The sequence below is a fragment of the Podarcis tiliguerta genome (genome assembly GCF_965153285.1).
Source record: "Podarcis tiliguerta genome assembly, chromosome: 11".
NCBI lineage: Eukaryota > Metazoa > Chordata > Lepidosauria > Squamata > Lacertidae > Podarcis > Podarcis tiliguerta.
In genome coordinates, this window is record NC_139544.1 from 35,285,319 (window position 1) to 35,304,590 (window position 19,272).

At 43.4% G+C, this 19,272-nt stretch overlaps 1 protein-coding gene across 2 annotated transcripts in view; it reads left to right on the forward strand.

Annotated features, from left to right (window-relative positions):
- Positions 1-762: 762 nt before the first annotated feature.
- The window catches only part of IQGAP2 (IQ motif containing GTPase activating protein 2), a 120,725-nt gene continuing 102,215 nt past the window's right edge, over positions 763-19,272 (forward strand). The window contains exon 1 of one of the 2 annotated variants that reach the window (XM_083403627.1): positions 763-1,753. In XM_083403627.1, coding sequence (XP_083259753.1) covers positions 1,702-1,753 — 52 coding nt within the window. In that variant the 5' untranslated portion in view covers positions 763-1,701. The remainder of the gene's footprint in view (positions 1,754-19,272) is intronic. The other variant, XM_083403626.1, reaches the window with a different exon arrangement.

Here is a 19,272-nt window from a genome sequence, read left to right on the forward strand (position 1 = left end):
GCTAAAGTGGTACCTCAGGTTAAGAACAGTTTCAGGTTAAGAACGGACCTCCAGAACGAATTAAATTCTTAACCCGAGGTACCACTGTACGTTGAATTCCATGGGTGGGCATTAGGATGCAGTATATCTTTATTTATCTTTATTTCTCTCTGCTGCCAACACACCCGATTCCCCATGCATAACTTCTTTCAGCTTATCTTAAACCAGCAGGACTTCTCCTCAGCCACCATCGTTTAGTTACTCTGGTTTAACACCAGCTGGGGTGGGTTGAGAAACCACAACCTCTCACGGTTAAGATTGCACTATCAGTCGCTGATGCGTGAGGATTTACCCTCGTCCTTGAGTAAGGAAAGAAACCCTTTCCATGCTTGTTCAAGAACACTTTCATTTCACTACCTAGGGGAGCCAGAGGAGTGTAATGCTTAGAGAGTTGGGACTGTGACCTGGGAGATCAGGTTTTGATCTCCTCTCCATTAAGCTCACTTGGTGTCCCTCAACCTAACCTACCTCACAGGGTTGTTGTGAGGATAAAGTGGGGAAGGGAGAACCATGTACTGTTGAACCTGGGTCGACCTGGAGGACAAAAGTGGCATATAAATGTCATCAGTAAAGAAGAATAAAATATGTTCCAAACCTGAGCACTGAAAGGAGCGAAACTCCAGCCTGTAACGGTGAAGCCTAAGCGCCGCGAACAAGGTGCTCCTCACAACGCAGGCAAGACTTTCTATTTCTGGAAGGAGGTGCTTATTGGTCAAGTATCTTTGGGGGGGAGAAGAGCGTTTCTCTGTAACCCAGCAACTGCCTGGGACAGAAATAGGATGAAAACAGGCGAATTCTTTTGTTTCCTGACGTGCGTGCGTTTTCAGTTTTTATTTTAAACTTCTGTGGTGCAAAGCGCACAAGCCACACACCGGGTCAAGACGGGGGAGGCCGGTGAAGTGGAAAGCGGAGAGCCCCCCGGCTGGAGGCATCTCGCCTGGCCTCCCCTCGGCGCAGGCTGCGAGCTGAGGAGAGGAGGGGGCTCGGCCCACCCGGCTGCGTCGACGGCCGCTGGCAGGAGGCGGGAGGGGTCGCTGTGGAGCAGGCTCTGTTCCTCCCCCCCCCCTAAATAACGGGGCCGGGGAAAGCGAGGAAGAGAGGAAGCGCGCTGGGGGTGGAGAAAGGAGTTCACTTTGGCGGCTTCCCTCAGGGAAGAGCTGAGCGCGCCAGCGAACAACGAGCTAATCTGTCGCCGCCGCCGCCGCCTGGCCCGAGAGGGCGTCGAGCGCTCAAAGAGGCGAGCCAGGTAAAAGGGACGAGTCCTGGTCGCGAAGGAGCGAATCAGAGAGGGGGAGGGAAAGCAGGAGGCGAGAGCCGCCCTTCAGCCTGCGCCCAACTTCATTCGCGCGCGGCGGCGGCGGCGGCTGCAGGAGAAGGAGGAGACGGAAGGCGCGCCTTCCCGCCCGCTCGCCTCAGGTTTGGTGTCCGCCGACTGCCAGAGACTGGGTCCCCGTCGTCGGCTTCTGAAGCTTCAGGCAGCGGCTGCGAGGACGACCGAGGCTGCCTGGAGGGCTGTTGCGGAAGAGGCGAGGAGTGCGCGGCAGGAACAGGCGGCTCCCCCTACTGTGCGTGTGTGTTTGTGGAGCAGCGGCGGCGGCGGCGGCTGCAGGACGGTGAAAGAGCGGATTATTCCTGGCTTCGAGAAGTTTGTGAGCCGGGAGAATGCATTATGAGGAGCCCTCTTCGCCGGCTTTGCAGAGACCGCGCTATGGCTGTAAGTACCCCGGCGCTGACTTGCCTCGCTCGCTGCCAACTCACTTTATTGATTACATTTGGGTTTGCGCCAAAATGGAGCACCGAGCCGGGACGGCGGCGTTGCACACGCACGCGCGTACAGACGTGTTTCTCTCCCCCCCCCCTTTTCTGTTTCGCGGGGTTCTGGGGAGAGACTCCCGAAGCGCTCAGGTGTCGAGGCCGCCCTTGCCCTACAGAGGGACACGTGTGCGGGAAGGAGAGGTGTCCTTGGGGGCGCTGTTTGCGGTAGAGGCGACGGGAAACACCTGTCGCTGGCTCGTTACCTGAGCGCTTTGCAGGATGGTTTCTCTCCCTCCCTGCGCGGCTCCAGCAGGAAGGATTTCATAGGTCAAGGTGTCACAAGCTGACGGCGCGGTGTCCGTGTGGCTCCTGTAATCTCTCGACAAGCCAGCAGGCTGAGACAGAACTTGCTTGCTTGCTTTTTGAAGACTCTTCTGCTGGCGGAGTTCTTAGATAGAAAGGAATCTGATGTCAAGTGCTCTTTTAAGTTGTGGGGGTTTTACTATAGTTCTGCTATAGAGTGTACGTGCAATGTGTTAAGGCAAGGATTCCAAACACAAGCGAATCACCTACTGTATTTGCTTGGAAATAAGCTCCTTGAGATCTCTAGGACTTACTCCCAAGCAAGCGTGCATAGAGGTGCTTAACACTGTAATCCTATACATGTCCACTCAGAGCTAATAAGCTCCATTTAGATAAATGGGACTTACTCTTAGGAATGTGAATATGTGGTTGTGATCTCAGACTACAATCCCTATACAGTGGTACCTCAGGTTACATACGCTTCAGGTTACTGACTCCGCTAACCCAGAAATAGAACCTCGGGTTAAGAACTTTGCTTCAGGATGACAACAGAAATTGTGCTCCGGTGGCGCGGTGGCAGCAGGAGGCCCCATTAGCTAAAGTGGTGCTTCAAGTTAAGAACAGTTTCAGGTTAAGAATGGACCCCCAGAACGAATTATGTAACCAGAGGTACCACTGTAGATATGCCATGTAGGGAGTAATGACCAATTGATTCCCCCAACAGAGGCTTCTGTGCAACATCTCAATTTGCACATGCATTTGCAAAATATGCATCAGCCCTTCTTTAGCATTAAGAAAATAGATGTGTGGTTAGAAATTATGTACGAAGCAGTAGTAATTTGCGTGTGCCCGCTTCCCTAATTCCTCCTAGAAGTGAAGGAATTTCTGGATTTGTTTTATCTTTAGGAGCTGGAAGTCTGCACCATTAATCAAAAGATCTTTGGTATTACATCTGAAGGGGATGCAAAGTTAAATTAGAGTAGAATGTGCTTGTATCGTGTTTTATGCCTGAAGAGTTTATGTTGGGAGGGTGCTGAGAACACAGAGTGCCTTGACATTGTCTCCCAGCTATAATTTCCACTGCACCTTGGCAGGGAGGAGTCATGACAGTTAACTGCTGCTCTGGCTGGGCAGCAAAGGTGTGCCTGTTGTTGCAACTGTTTACCACCCCCACCCCCAGCTGAATGTGCTATTAAACTTGCAATATTGCAACAGGCAACTGCCATGTTCTCTGACTGTTCCCATTCCTTGAAATGTCCCACATTTGCCTGGCAGAGTTTGAAAGGGCTCTTAAAATTCTAAGAAGCCTGTATCAAAATTTTAGGTACAAGCCCTGCACGACCCCTGGGTGTCAGCCTCAAATGATAAAGCATATAGAATGCCCATAACCTTGACTCCAGGTGCCCCACTCTGATGAAACCGCCAAGGTTTCAGAACAGCACTGTGCAGTTTCATAATAAAGGCACCTTACTTTAGAGGTCCTTTGCTTACTGGTGTTGTGTTGATGAGCTCACAGTCCTGAAAAGTCAGCTTTCCTTAAAGCTTTTGAACTGGTAAGCTATATATTTTGTTCCCTGGTTGTGGCAAGCTAGCTATCCTAATTCACAAGGCTTCTATGACCTTGATGACTGCTGACACTAACTCGCTTGGGTAGCATATAGGAAAAGCACATAATGATATATTGTTCTTCTTCCTGCTGCTGCCCTGTCCCAACCTGCATTAATACCACCTGCTGCTGCTGAGATCCTCAAGAGGCCATGATATCGGCTGAAGTGCGTGCTCTTTTTTCTGGCAATAATTGCCTACAAAGCACACCACGAGGCTCCATGGCAGAAGTTCAGAGTTCTCCTTCAGACTGAGCCAGGAAGTGGTTTGAGAAAAGATGTACCTTTCTGAGAGTGATAGCAACATAAAGCTGCAAACAGAGGAAATAGTTGTTCTTCTTTGGCAGAACTGAGCTAAGGGAACAGTTTCCAAGAACAGTTTTTAAGCCTCTGCTAGTTTCAGTACTATGCATTGTATTACTCATGGTAGCAAAGTGACAAGCAAAACCAGAATCTCCCAGTCATAGAGTAACTAATAAGTAGCTTACAGAAAAGGTGATCTTGAAAGAAGCTAAGCTCAAAGTGCCATCTTGCCATGGCCAAGTCTTCCAGACTTGCACCTCATTTTCCTGTAACCTGATTTTCCCTTCTCTAATGGTGGTGGGAAATATGTGCTGACATACAGGGCAGAGCAAATAAACTGGTCCTGACAGTTTGTAATGCTTGGGTGTTCCCATAATGGTTTTTTTTTTTTTTTAAGTTATTCATACTTACTCAAATGTTATGTTGTGTTGCATGGCTGTTAACTCTTCCAGTTACCAAAATCACGTCTTATTGTGATAAATAACCTGATGGGGTTTTTATTCACAGTCAAGTGGGGTATACCTGAAAAGTTATACCACAACTCTTCTGAAGCAAGCTAGTTGTACTTTATGAGTTTTGCTTTTCATTGACAAGGTACCTTGATGGTAAGAGCCAGTGTGGTGCAATGGTTAGAGTGTTGGACTAGGACCTGGGACATATAGGTTCGAATCCCCACTCACCTGTGAAGCTCACTAGGTGACCTTGGAGGAACAGATGCGATACAAATGTAAGAAATAAATAAGAAATAATATATTCATTCTCACAAAAAGTAGAGGATACTCATCAGATAGGGAACTGAGGCGGGAGGCAGCTTCTGGATTTAACATGGAGCCAAGCACAGTGAGCAGCTGTGGCCAATGCCAACTCACTAACAAGTGCATCTGCCTTATGTTGCATGCACATCTTCTAACGTGTACATGCTAAAAACATTGCAGGAAGTAGCCTTCTGACCTGCCCATAGTTGCTCACTGAAATGATCTGAGATTTAAGCCCAAGTCTGCTGAGCTCTTAAACCCTACACTTTGTCACTGGAATAATACCAATACAGTTATTTCTGACATTCAGTTCTGTTTCTGACACATGCTTTACATTATTTGCTAATAAGTTTTTGCTGTCAGCTGCCAATCAAACTTGAGTCAGTCTAGCTAACTTGTTCTATATTTGGAGATCAGTGTTTTGCAAAGAAAATAAGAAAGGCTCTAGGGCTTTTAGGTTCTCCCCCACCCACTCCCGAGTCTTCTTTACTTCATGTGATATTTTATTTTTAAAACCACTGCTGTGATTATAATGTAGATAAATTAAAATTCCACACAGACTTGTGTGTTGTAGTTTACTATGTTTTAAATATGAACATACTGATATTTTAAGAATTGTTGTGGCAACTGAGAGCTTTTGTAACTCCAGAGGGGTAGCCATGTTAGTTTGTTGCATCAAAAACAACAAGGAATCTTGTAAGTACTTTGAAGGTTAAAACATTTTATTATAAACTTTTGTGGACTGGGAAAAACTTCATCAGATACATGAAGCGTCTTCCTCAGTTGCAGGTTTACAGGCATGTTTTATTTCCCTCTGATCTTTTTGCTTAATTTGGTGTTCATCTTTAAGTTGGCTGGGGTAGAATGTGTCCTTTTTGTGTTACTGCACTTTAGTTAATAATTGTCTGATATATTGTCTGATGTTTCATAAGAGCCTGTTTTATCACATGTTCTTTACTTTTGAAGTGCATTTTTTCTATGTGAGCGTACGCCATAAATTAGTTTCTCAAGCTTTACAATATGTTAAGTGGCCATTGTAATGTACTTGATTGCTTGAGATCAGTTGAGTGACTGATGATTCGAGACACAACAGCTAGTATGGAAGCAACTGATGATTTCTCAGTGATCAATAATTTCTGGAAGATTCTTTTCAGGGGCCTGTCAAGACTCCTATCACTGCTTGCTGGGGCTGGACTGAGATTAGTGTTCTGAAGAGGAAGTGTGTGTGTCAGAGAGAACCCGCAGATGTAGCTAGCAAGAAGTCAGGGAGGAAGATGCCCCTGTGTTTTGTTTGTCTGTTGTGACTAGCTAGAAAAATGAATGGGAAAAGGTTGCTTTTTCAGGATAATGTTGTTGCAGTGTTGTCTGGTTTTCCATGCTTAACATGTTTGCAAATTCACTGATTATGGGAAGGGGCGGACACTTGCTATTGCAAGTGAATGTGCAAATATTGTAAGCATGGGGAGCTTGACAACACTGCATTGATGCTAGTATGCAACAGTGCTAGCAAATTCATTTGCTAATACTATGGTAAGTGCCCTCATCCCCTCACCTCTTGGCTCCAGTGGTTGGTGAGGCCCAGACTCATCCTTCTTCCTGATCTTGTAAGAAGCTGTCCCAATGTCAGTGGTAGTGGGCTAGGGAAGGTATAGTTGGAATGTAATAGCTGATCACCATCGGGGGCAGAGAGCCCTAGATGTTTGGTCTCTGTCTGCTGCCCAACTCCTCCCACTCCTATAGAACATCTGGTAATTTATCCATTGAGCCTTCTGGTTTGTTGGTGTTGCTAGTGAATGTTAGGTCAATTCATGAAACCATGCTCATCTGTGACTTGATTTTGGATGAAAGGACTGACCTGGTGTGTACTACCAGTACTACCTAACTGAGTTTTGTGCATCTGGATACTTGATACAGCTCCAGACCAGACTCAGTGTGTGTGTGTGTGTGTGTGTGTGTGTGTGTGTGTGTGTGTGTTGTTGCTGTTAATAGAAGCACCATCTCCTTTACCAGAAAACCTATTGATCATGGGATGACCTTAGAAGAAGAAGAAGAGTTTGGATTTGATATCCTACTTTATCACTAGCCGAAGGAGTCTCAAAGCGGCTAACATTCTCCTTTCCCTTCCTCCCCCACAACTAACACTCTGTGAGGTGAGTGGGGCTGAGAGACTTCAAAGAAGTGTGACTGGCCCAAGGTCACCCAGCAGCTGCATGTGGAGGAGCGGAGACACGAACCCAGTTCCCTAGATTACGAGTCTATCGCTCTAAACCACTACACCACACTGGCTCTCCCTTAGAGGGTCTGCTCCTAGTGTTGGGCCAGAAAAATGGCCAGGGGATGCTGCTGGCCTATTGAAAAACCAGTGACATCCTGACTAAGCGAGCTGAGGTACAGGTGTAGTGTTGTGGGACTTAGTCCTAGGTGACTTCATTTCCAAATGGAGCTCAAGACTTCATGACAGCTATGGGGCTGCCTCAAAATAGTCATTGATGCAACACATTGGGCAGGGCACGCCCTTGACTTGGTCTTTACTGTGAGTGATATGTGGGATGGACCAAAGATGGTGGTGAAATGCACTCCTTGTAATGGTTGCACTCCCTGTTCAGATAGCCCACCTTTGGAGACTGATGGAACCTGAAGTGTTCTTGAATGCTCTGGGGGATCTTTCAGAGGAGAAAGACAACAATCCTTATGTAATAGCAAGATGAAATGGGCAGCTCCAGGACAGCCTCCTCAGTGTTGTAGAGACTGAGAAGTTCCTTGGTATTCTGGGGAGTTCTGATGCATGAAGCAAGCCAGACAAAGGCTTGTGCACATGGTGCAAATCTCACTCCAAAGCTGACTGAACTCTGGCTAATGCACATAATTGTGCCTACCAAGTGGCAGCGCGGACAGCAAAGAAAACTCACTTCACAGCTTGCATTGCATCCTTTGATAACCAGCCAGTAGAGTTAATTTGTCCAGTCCAGTGGTTACTGACTCCCACTGTGGGGGAGGAATCGCTGGAGGATTTGAGGATTCAGTGTGACCAACAGGCTACACAAGTTGCTTGACTTCATGGAGGACAATGTTGTCAATTGCTATTGGCCACAATGGCTGTGTTACACTGTCAGAGGCAGTATGCTTCTGAAGACCAGGTGCTGAGAATTGCAGGTAGGCACAATGCTGTTGCGCTCATGTCCTGCTTGCAGGCTTTCCACGGGTATCTTGTTGGCCACTGTGGGAACAAGATGTTGGACTAGATGGGCCTGATCCAACAAGGCTCTTCTTATATACTTACTGCAGTACTTCAGAGTGACCTTGACCCTGCAGTTGCTGCAGTTTCAGATGCAGTATCTAATGCCATAGTCTAAAATACTCTAGTATTTTCTCATTTCTTTTCCCTCTGCATCCATAGATCTGCCGAACGGATAGCAACATTCTTGTTTTGTTCTTCTAAAGAACTTCACACACTTTTATGTGTAGAAGTATATTAGGGAGCCGCCATGATATGTAGAAAGCACAACCTTGTTTTGAGGCAGCCCAGTTTCACCTCCAAACTCATAGGTGCTTGACCTCCTGAGATCAGTGTTAGGAGGTGAATGAAGTGAAATGCAAGATGATGGCCACAATTTCAGTAGCAATGCAACTACATCATCTGTGACCACCTTTCTTTTAAATAGTACTCATGCTTGACTGCATGCTAAGAACCGGATAGGCTGAAGTTATTGAGCCACAACTCTTTAAAAAAATCAGCGGCTGCACATTTTGGAGTAGATTTGAATTCTTAGCAATGCAAAGATGTATCGCTTGCTCTTAAGGAGCTACAGCCATTAACCATAACACTTTATTTCAAGCATTGTTCAGCCAAGTGAAGCACTTAATGAAAGTTCCTTTGATTTCACATTGGGATAATTTAAGCACATGCTTGGCTTTCCCTTTGAGAGCCATGGAACTTGTCTTTAACTTGTATTTTAGTTGTGTCCTTGTGTGCTTGAAAATGTATCGCTATTTAAATACATGGTTCCCAAAGTGGATAAGCGGGTAACTTTCATATAGTAATGGATTTATCAGGTGAGGAGAAACCTGAATGGAATAGCTTTTCTTCTTTAAAATAAAAGAGTGAGCTGTATGTGTACTTTCTAGGTGTACCCAGTGTTTTCCAGTTACTGCGGGTTTCTTCAAACAGTTCTTGGCTAGGTACAAGTATTGATGACTGTAATTTGGCAGCCAGACATGTTTATCTTCACCTTTTTTTATTCATAGTTAATGAGTAACTGCTAAATGAGGGTGGCCACATAATTTTACTGAAGGAAAAGACCTTAAAAGCATTCACAATTAGTATCATGCTCCAGTTTTAGGATCCCTGTCCCGAATGGCTAAATGTCATGGTCTCAAAATCACACAAAAAGTAAAGGAAGTTGTGCTGATTCATCAGAAAAATCCACAGTTAGTAATTAATGCCTTTGTTAGGCCAACCATAATATTACAAAATCACAAGGAAGCTCCAGAGCTCTTCAATGGCCTGGATCAGGCATAGGCAAACTTGGCCTTCCAGATGTTTTGGGACCACAACTCCCATCATCCCTAGCTGGATCAGTGGTCAGGAATGATGGGAGTTGTAGTCTCAAAACATCTGGAGGGCCAAGGTTGCCTATGCCTGGCCTGGATGGTACATTTCATCATCCTAATGCAAGTTTCGGAGTATTCAAAAGCTTACTTAAGATTTTGGGATTTTTCTTGCAGGCCAAAATGACCTTTACTATTTTTGTGTTGTGGTGGATATTAAATATATCTGCCAAGCAATAGAATCCTAAGACTGGAAGAAATGGACTACCTACCCGGTGAAGATGGAAGTTTACTTTTTGAGAGCTGCATGCCCTTCAGCAACTAGGCAATGCTACTGTTTGGCTTCTGTTGTCTCTTTTGCATAATGCACCACCTAAAATTAATTTCCATCTTTGCTAATATAAGAACTGCAAGCTTTATTCTGATGGTGGTCTGTGGCACGTCTTTGAAGAACAGTGGGAGCAGTGTTTGTGAACCCAGTGGTCCTGTCTGCCCATAAGGTAAACCAGACAGACTTGAAGTGATGTTCTTTCTTTTTGGGAGGGGAGGGGGGAAGGAAGCACTTGGAATACAATAAAATCAAATATAAGAAATAAAAAGGCATAAAAATACAATTAAAAATCATACCTCATCCAGCACAGCACATTACAATTGCTACAATAGGCAGAAAGGGCATGAAGTGGTTTTCCAAGGCCCTCGGCAGTTTTCAAGAGGTTGGCTGGTGGTAGCTCAAAACCACTGGAGTAGAACAGGCTATGAAGGGAGTATTGTTGTCGCTTCCTGATATGAACTGTGATTGCTTCATAATTAGCACTTGCACATGTGGGAACCAGAAGATAAGAACAAAGACCTGATAACATTGCATAGTTCTGATATCCATATGTGATAATACGTCAGCTCTGCTTTTAATGCTTCTGTCCTATATTGACTAGGCACTTGCATTATTTTGTGACGTTCTTCCCTGGGTGATAACTTTTACCATGTCATTTTCATGAGGTGAGATGTGCTTGTGAAGGCGTCACCATAGGGCTGCCACCTTTTTGGTTCCGAGGTATCATACGGCTATGATCCAGGTCTGCCACCTTCTTCTTCACAGAGGAGTTGTTTAAATGTGAGCCACAAATGTGGTGCTGACCTTTAAAGCCCTAAATGGCCTTGGCCCAGTATACCTGATGGAGCGTCTCCACCCCCATCGCTCAGCCCGGACACTCAGGTCCAGCATCGAGGGCCTTCTGGCAGTTCCCTCACTGCAAGAAGTGAGGTTACAGGGAACCAAGTACAGGGCCTTCTCGGTAGTGGCACCCACACTGTGGAAAGCCCTCCCATCAGATGTCAAGGAAATAAACAACTATCTGACTTTTAGAAGACATCTGAAGGCAGCCCTGTTTAGGGAAGTTTTTAATATTTGATGAATTATTGTATTTTAATCTTTTGTTGGAAGCCTCCCAGAGTAGCTGGGGAAACCCAGCCAGATGGGCAGGATATAAATAAATTATTATTATAATTTATTATAGCTGTGGGTTGTGTGATCTGCCTTTAGCTATTTCCTCTCTTCTAACTTCCTGGCCTTTCATGTGTGGTCATTGTGTATTTCCTTCTAGATGGGGAAGGCAAAACTTAGATCGGGTTTCCATTTATTTAATCCACCCATCATTTTTAATTACAGAATTAGTAGCCAGTTTGCACAACCACCTCACATGGTATTCTGCAAAACATAATGAATTTACATTTTGGTTTGTTAACCTGCCAAGTGCCTTTAATTTTGTGGTTTATATAGTAATTGAACTGAAATTGAAGCAAGAAACATGTCAAACTTGTTAATTTGAATTGGTGTCTTTACTACATCAACATGCATTTGTTCAAATATTGGCCATTGTGGAAAATTGCCATTTAGGAGTGGCTGGTACTGTGCGATCAAGGCATTACAGTTTAGTTTTATTCACTCTGAATACTTATCCTGTGCTGATTCCTCTTTCACTTTCTGACCAGAGACATGGGGAGCAGAGAGTGGGGAACAGAAGCTGACCAATGTGCCATTTTGACAAGTGGGCAAGGTTGTCCCACATGTCAGTCACCTGGCCTGGTGTCAGTAAAATGGTTTCTTTGTAAGTGTGACTTGATTCCTTCAGAGGAAGATCCTTTGCACCGCTGGCTTCATTTCAAGATGGGATATTTAGGCTTACAGCAAGACATTGACTGTATGAGGCCCTCTCTCTCTCTCTCTCTCTCTCTCTCTCTGTGTGTGTGTGTGTGTGTGTGTGTGTAGGTGGAAAGAGAGGAAAGCACTTCCATAATCAATCCTCCCCCGGCTTTTTGAGCAAAATCTAATGTTATGACTATGAGGCTCAACAGAAGTGAATCCAATGACGCAAGGGCAGGTTTTTGTGGGTAGGGGGAAATATTGTCTTAACCAATGCACAGCCATTCTTGGATTTTATGTGCCTGGATCAAAAACTGCTGCTGGCACTGTAAATAGAGCTGTCTGGGTAAAAAAACGAGTGAAAAAATCTGCAGTCAAAGCTGTTGTGTGAAAGGGAAAGCTTGGCAACAGGAGACTTATGTGGATTTTTTTGGGATTTCCCAGATTTTGGAGTGGGGAGTCCTTTGCAAAACCAATTTAGATTACAACCTCACTACAAACTGACAGCTGGCATCGAGCCATCCCTTTCTCATGACTGCTTTAATCTGAGATGGTTAGTGATCCACATGTAGTGATGTTGCTGAATTTTGGGATGGAATTCAGGTTGGAACTAAGGGGTGTTCTTGCTATCTTAGCTTAAAATCCATTTGAACTTTGGTTTTAGGCTTGCCTTGCAAATAAATTTGGGGTACGCATTCCAAGCTGCTCCTGTTCACATTCCCCAAAGCTTAGCTTTCTAGCAGCAGCATTCAGGAAGTGGGCATGAACGGGAGGGCTGTTCCTTTAACCTTCATTAGGCCTGAAAGCTTTTTTGCAAGAATTGGTAGCTTGCAAAGGATTACAGAGCGTTAAAGACATTAGTGTCTTTATATCTGGGTTCATGTTAATAGACTTTAAATTAGAAACAATAAATGTCAGGGAAGCATGGAAATATAAGAGAGTAGCAGTTTATGTTGTGAACCACCCTTTGATCTTTGGATGAAAGACAGTATACAAATGTAATTAAATGATAGATAAATAAATAAATAAATTGGAGCAAAGCAGTGCAGAATGTCGAAATCTGCTGCCAAGACACAGGACAGAGTATGGAATAACTGGTGCTGGGCTGTTGTGAGAGACTTGTGTGCTGGGGATAGATGGCAAGAAATTGCTGTCAATTTCTTGGTGAAAACTTTGGGAGTTTCCTTGGAAGTTGGTCCTTCCTAACCTATTTTGATGCCTTTTTATTGGCCTTCTTGTTACCTTGTATTGGGAGAATTTTCCAAGTTACTATTTGAGAACTTTGAGCCAGAATATTAAGAGTCTTGGAATTAGGTGTTCTAAGTAAAGCCAGAATGTTGCATCTGATTATTTGTTGGACCAATTAAAAAAAGTGAGTGACATGTTTTTGTTCAGTGTGGTTCATTGTTCCATGTGGTCTGGCCCCATGCCTTATAGAAAAATGCATGTAATCGGGTTTGGGGAATGACAGTCATTCAGGTGAGCCTCTAAACAGCTTCAGGATTGGTGTAGACTATTCTGAAGAAGTTTATTCTATGTGGTTCCCCACTTCAAGTGTTAATGGTGAGAGATGTGAGACAGAACCATTCATAGGTGGCAGCTGCAGCGCTTGGGTAATACCTAAATTGGCCTTCAGTCAACTGTACAAATTCATTGGGAGCCTTAGAATCTCAAAATGATTTAAGTTTCTAATTCTGATATTCCTGTTTGTGGGGGAAATGAGTTTTTATATCAATGGATACTTTGTTGGACATTATTGTAACAATTTATTTGTCTAGAAAATGAAATGCAATTTAAACTGGTTTTACTTTTAATATAAGTAGTTCAAAAGTGCAGGCTTTGGAAGCCAAAGTATTCCCTCTAAACTTAAAATCAGATCAAAAGTAATCATGGAGAAAGCTGTTAGGAATTTCCAAGGTGAATTAAATGCTTATATTGAATTGGGAAGACTAAAAACCAATATTCTAGATGGGCAGCAAGTGACCTCTTGTGCTTTAAAAGGATTTGTTCCAGCTGTGTGAGCTGGAAAATCTAAAGCTTTCCCACCAATTAACCTAACTCTGAAACTCAGCAATTTGAAGTAATTCAGATGTATTGCGTCTGTAGAATGGTGCAGAGAACCACACTACTAAACTTTCCCTGGTATGCTTTAGGAATGAGGGTCTTCTCAATGATGAAGGGTTGTGACTCTCTGGTAGAGCACATGCTTTGCAGTGCAAGAGATCCCAGGTACAGTTCCCAGTTTTCCCAGGTAGGGCTGGAAAAGACCTCTGTCTGAAACCCTGAAGAGCCACCATCAGTCAGTTTAGACAATGCTAAGCAAGGTGGACCAATAGTCTGACTCTGTTTAATGCAGCTGCTTAGCTTCCTATTTATATACCAGTATTCCCAGGATAAAGTATAACAAAACAATCCAAACATGTCACTTCAAAAGGTCTATGTGCAGTAATCCAAGCAGAAGAAACCTGGAATAGCTGTCATGACAAAGGAAGGAAAAGTATATTTGTTTCAAACCCACATATAAGAACATAGGCAGCTGTGCTTGCAGAGTGAATTTGGAGCTGATTTTGTTTTGCATATTTTTATACAGTATATGGTATACAATAGTATAGTTCCTGGATACAGTAATGATGTTCATTTAATGATTGCACAGAAATATAATAGCCAAACAAATACTGAGTTCTATTCAGATGAGATCAGTTTCACCCATGTCACAAGACTAGAATAATGTTTAAAGTTTTGGGGAAATACTTGTTAAAAAAAAACAAGTTGAAGTTATTCTGGACACAGATTGCATGTAACTGTGTTGATAATTTAACTGGGGTGGGAACCCAAAGTAATAGTAGAGTGGTTTTATTTTTTTCCTTGTTGATCTTCTTCCCCTCCACCCCCCACCCCTTATTAAGACAAACTGAAGTCCCAAACAAGAGGGGTTTTCATGTTCTCTCAAAACACTTCATTAGGCTGGATGCTAAGCAAAATCAAAAGAAAACAAAAAAGCAGGTTGGAGGGAATTGGAGAAGGAAATGTTGTTGGGCAAGATGGGAAAAAGCCTGAATCTGCATTTTGTAATATTCTTAAAATGGAATGGGGGAGTTTGCACAACTTGATTAGGCACAACTTGGTAGGAGGCGGGAGGAAATAATTTTAAAAATCTGAGTTTGCAGTAAAGACAAGGAATAGAGAAGCATGATTGTTTCCCTATTCAAAATATAAATACCAGCAGTTTTTCAGCTCTGTCTTTATCACTAATCTGGTGTGATACTGTCGGAGGCAAAGTAAAGAAAATGTGAGAGTACTTATTGGCAAATATGGAAATCATTTTAATAATCACTTTATTATTTATGCCCCACCCATATGACTGGGTAGCCCCAACCACTCTGGGCGGCTTCCAACATTTCAGATAGTGCACAGCAAATTTAGTCAATGGAAGTCATTGTTTTGCATAGCTACCCTAATATGAGTGACCTGTAAGTATTCTATATCTGTAGGAAAAAGCAGTTGAATGTTAGTACAGGGTATTATAGGGAGAATTGGCTTTGTGTGCCCAGAGTGGCTGGGGAAACCCAGCCAGATGGACGGGGTATAAATAAAACAACAACACCACAACATCCCTCCAAGGATATTGACTGATCCCTGGAATAACTTTAGGGACATGTGAAAGGGGGAATATGACTATTGCTGCTTTTATACTCCATTGGCACTTTAAGACAGAAGTTAAGCAGGGCATAATTTAGAGACGAGTGTATAAAAAATGGATAACCAATATTGTGCCCTCTAGATCAGGGGTCGGCAACCTAAGGCCCATGGGCCACAAGCAGCCCATGGGGATCGTTTAACAGGCCCATGTGCTGTCTGCTTGGCGAGTCCCCTCACACTGCACTAAACTGGCACAGCGCGGCACGGGGACTTGATCCCACGGCACCGGAAAAAATGTCTATGCAGACGCCAGAAATCGCAGGCGTGCATGCTCACACACGCTCACAATCCAGCCCACAGATGATCTCCGCAGGAGTGAACCAGCTCAGGTGAGGTAAACCTTGCCGACCTCTGCTCTAGATTGTGAACTACAACTCCCATCAGCCCTGGCCACCATTGTCAGGGATGTTGACTGTTGTATTTGAAAACATCTGGAGGCTACCTCTGGTACAAAGAAAAAGGAAGTAATAGTGGAAAAGGCGTTCTGAGGGACAGATCCCTGAGATCAGCCTCCAGTTGTTGCGTTAAGATTTTATAACCTTTGGGTTTTGAAGCTGAGAATATCTGCAGAGTGAAGGAATACAAGCATTCATCAACAAAGAGAGGAAACTTTAAATGGATATGGCATAGAAAGGAAAACCTAGTTGACAGTAGTGGAGAGATGAGTGAAGAAAGGATCAGGAAAAAAGAGTGGCAGAATACAAAATAAAAAGTGGGGAATGATGAGGGATTGGTATACTAAAAAGTAAAGCAGTACCACAGTCAAGATGAAACAATGCGAAGAAGTCAGAGTTCTCAAAGCCATGGTAGAAAGAAGTGAACAAAGTTTTGGGGTGTTAAACTTTTAATGACAAGAGCAAAATGTAAATAATAAACACCCAGACTACTTAGGAGAATAAGTGATTATTTATACAGCCTTTATTTTTCTTAGTATATTGTAGCTCCCTGCACTGCATTGTTAATCACTTATGAAATTTTTGAGTTTCACATGCAACTTGTCGAAAAGTTCACTCACCTTCTCGGTGTGGCGGCATTGCAGGACAGTGGAGGCTCCTCTAAGACTCCGACGAGAGAACTCAGGATTGGCATCCTGTCTGGAGCTGGATCCTAGCCTGCACCCAGGATTGGCAAATGGGGCTGCAGGCTTGGAAACGGGCTGGGCCAGGGGGCAGAGTTGATGGTGCAGAAAGGCTTCCCTCTGGTCTGTGCCCTGGCCATTTAAACAGCCCGCATCTTGGAGCCCTTACCTGTTTCCCCTCACCGGATTGTCAGGATCATCATTGGAGCTGGTTTTCTTCTTGGATTTGGCACTTTGTTTCTTCATTTGCCCCAGCTGAGCTGTCGCCACACTGCAATCGCTGCTGCCTTTCGCTACCTGAGTGAAATCACTCAGCACTGGCCATTGCTTGTCAAAAACTGAAGGGTTTTCAGATATTTCACAAAGTTCAGTTATACCTATTTAGATCTAGATTTCTCTGGATCAAAGTTACAGTCTTGCAACTAACTGTGGCCATTATCTATCTTTCCTTCCTTCCTTCTTTCTTTCTTTCTTTCTTTCTTTCTTTCTTTCTTTCTTTCTTTCTTTCTTTCTTTCCTGTTGTGGTATTTTTTCTCTTTCCAAGTACAAGGCTGGGTTGTATAGAAAACATGTCAGTTGCCTGTGGCTTCCCTTCAACACCATAAGCAAGGAACATTTCCTCCTCTAACATGCCAAGGATGTTGTGTTCTGTGGCTATTCTGCAAAATGATGATCTGTGTCCAAACTGTGTGGTGGTACAAATATCTTCTGGTTTCCAAACTATAGTCTGTTTCCCCCTGTTTTAATAAATGTATGCATGGAGTTGCACTTTTGCACCACTGAAATGTATAATTATAGTGGCTAATGGAAATAGACAATAGAATATTCATTGATTAATTTATGTATTAACTGACATTCTCCAATCCATTGTTCTAAACTTTAATATGGGTCAATACTTCTAATTCTGTAATAGATATATAACAATGGGGGATATTTTGGGTATCAGGGCGTAATACTGGGGCCTACCATAGCTTCCCTGTTGTTGCACCAGACCTGTGTTCCTCTGCTTGCCTCTTGTCTCACATGACCAGATTGCCTTTCAAAAGTTCTTGATTCATAAGCAGGGGAAATAACTTTCTTTAAAATTGTTCAAACAATGCCATTCTGTTCTGTGAATCAGGTTTAGGATAATTTTTATCATGTTGCTTTTCTGCTAGTGATGACAACAATCTTGAGCTGCAAAGTTTTGTAAACTATTCCTATAAAATTGAGATGCATTTTAACCTGTCTACTTAGCCTTGTCTCTCGACATTTCAGCATCAGCCAACTGTTTTATAAAACTACTATTTGGTTTTTAATAGCTGACTGGCCTCCGTCCAGTAGCGAATTACCCTGGAACTGCATAGGCTCTTAATTCATGTGATCACCAGCTAAATACAAATTGGCTCAAGACAAGAGGTGAAAGTTCATTGGCTTATTTTACCAGTAACATGCTGGTATGGCTTTTGTGTGCAGAACCACATTGAACAACAGCTACTTTAACTCTGTTAGGATAGCTCAATCAGTAGAGCATTCGACTCTTAATCTCAGGATCGTGGGTTTGAGCCCCATGTTGGACAAAAGATTCTTGCATTGCAGGGGATTGGTCTAGATGACAGTCATGATCCCTTCCAACTCTACAATTCTATGATTCTAACAGAGAAGAAAGCAACAGAACACAGCAAATTGGTTTCAGAGTGTATATATGTTCCTCAGCTACAAACTGGAAAGTAGTTTTGTTCAAATAAATGTGGGAAGCCACCTACACTCACACTTCCTACTTCCTCTTAAATCTACCAAACACATTTGCAATACCTGGTGAATTTACATTTTCCCAGTGCTAAGAGAGAGCATATGGTATTGCTTATTGCACTTCAAAAGCATCGGCGTGAAATCTCTGGGTGTTTGCTTAAGTACTCTGAAAGTTTTAAATTTTAAGGCCTAGTTCTCAATGAGGTAGTATTGAATCACAGAATTGTAGAGTTGGAAGGGACCTCAAGGGCCATCTAGTCCAGCCTCCTGCAATGCAGGAATCTCAACTAAAGCATCCATGACAGATGGTCATCCCAACCACTGTTTAAAAACCTTCAGGGAAGGAGAGCCTACCACCTCCCAAGAGAGTCTGTTCCACTGTCTATCAGCTCTTAGTTTCAGAAAGTTCTTCCTGATGTTAAGTCAGAATCTCCTTTCTTGTAACTTGAACCCATCGGTATGGGTCCTACTCTCCAGAGCAGGAGAAAACAAGCTTGTTCCCTCCCATACGACAGCCCTTTAGATATTTGAAGATAGCTGCCATATCTCTTCTCAGTTTCCTCTTTACCGGGCTAAATATGCCAGCTCCCTCAACCGTTCCTCATAAGGCTTGGTTTCCATATTCTTGATCATCAAAGTAAAGCAAACTGTGTCTTATTCTATTTCAGATAGCAGGTGGGGGTCCAGGTGAAAATGCTTCTTGGTACGAAGAGATTCCCTTGATGCAGAAAATTAATATGGCAGTGTCATGGGTTATAGCTCTGCCCAGCCAAGTTGCCACTACTCCTTTCAACAACATGCTAGTTTTTTATGTTCACTGAATTTCTTTGCTGTCAGAAGTGGTACAGCACAGATACAGTACAGATTTATGGCTTAGATATCCAGTTGCACTAAGATCTCTGTGCTGAAAATTGGTAATAGTGTGTAAGGCATTTGCTTATTTGTTTGCTTTATTGCCCACCCTTCACAATAAGTGGGTCATAACAATTTAAAAGGCAACATTAAATGCAGTTTAAAACTGCTACAGTATGACAATTTGCCAGCAGTATTGCAACAATATGGTTTTGGTATTGCACTTGTGGCTTATGAATGTGCGGGTGACTTTTAATTCATTCTCCCTGGTGTGAGTGGAAGCAACAAACCACTGACTTAGTGCTGCGTCCAGAATGAGGAGTCGTGGTTTGTTTTACTCCCTGGCTTCTTGACCATGATTTGTTTAAGCAAAGCTAATCACATACCTTGGTTTGGCATAACTAGTCAGGCATCGTAAGTTGCTAGTTCGATGGGAGGAGCAAAGCAAATATGATCTACTGTGGC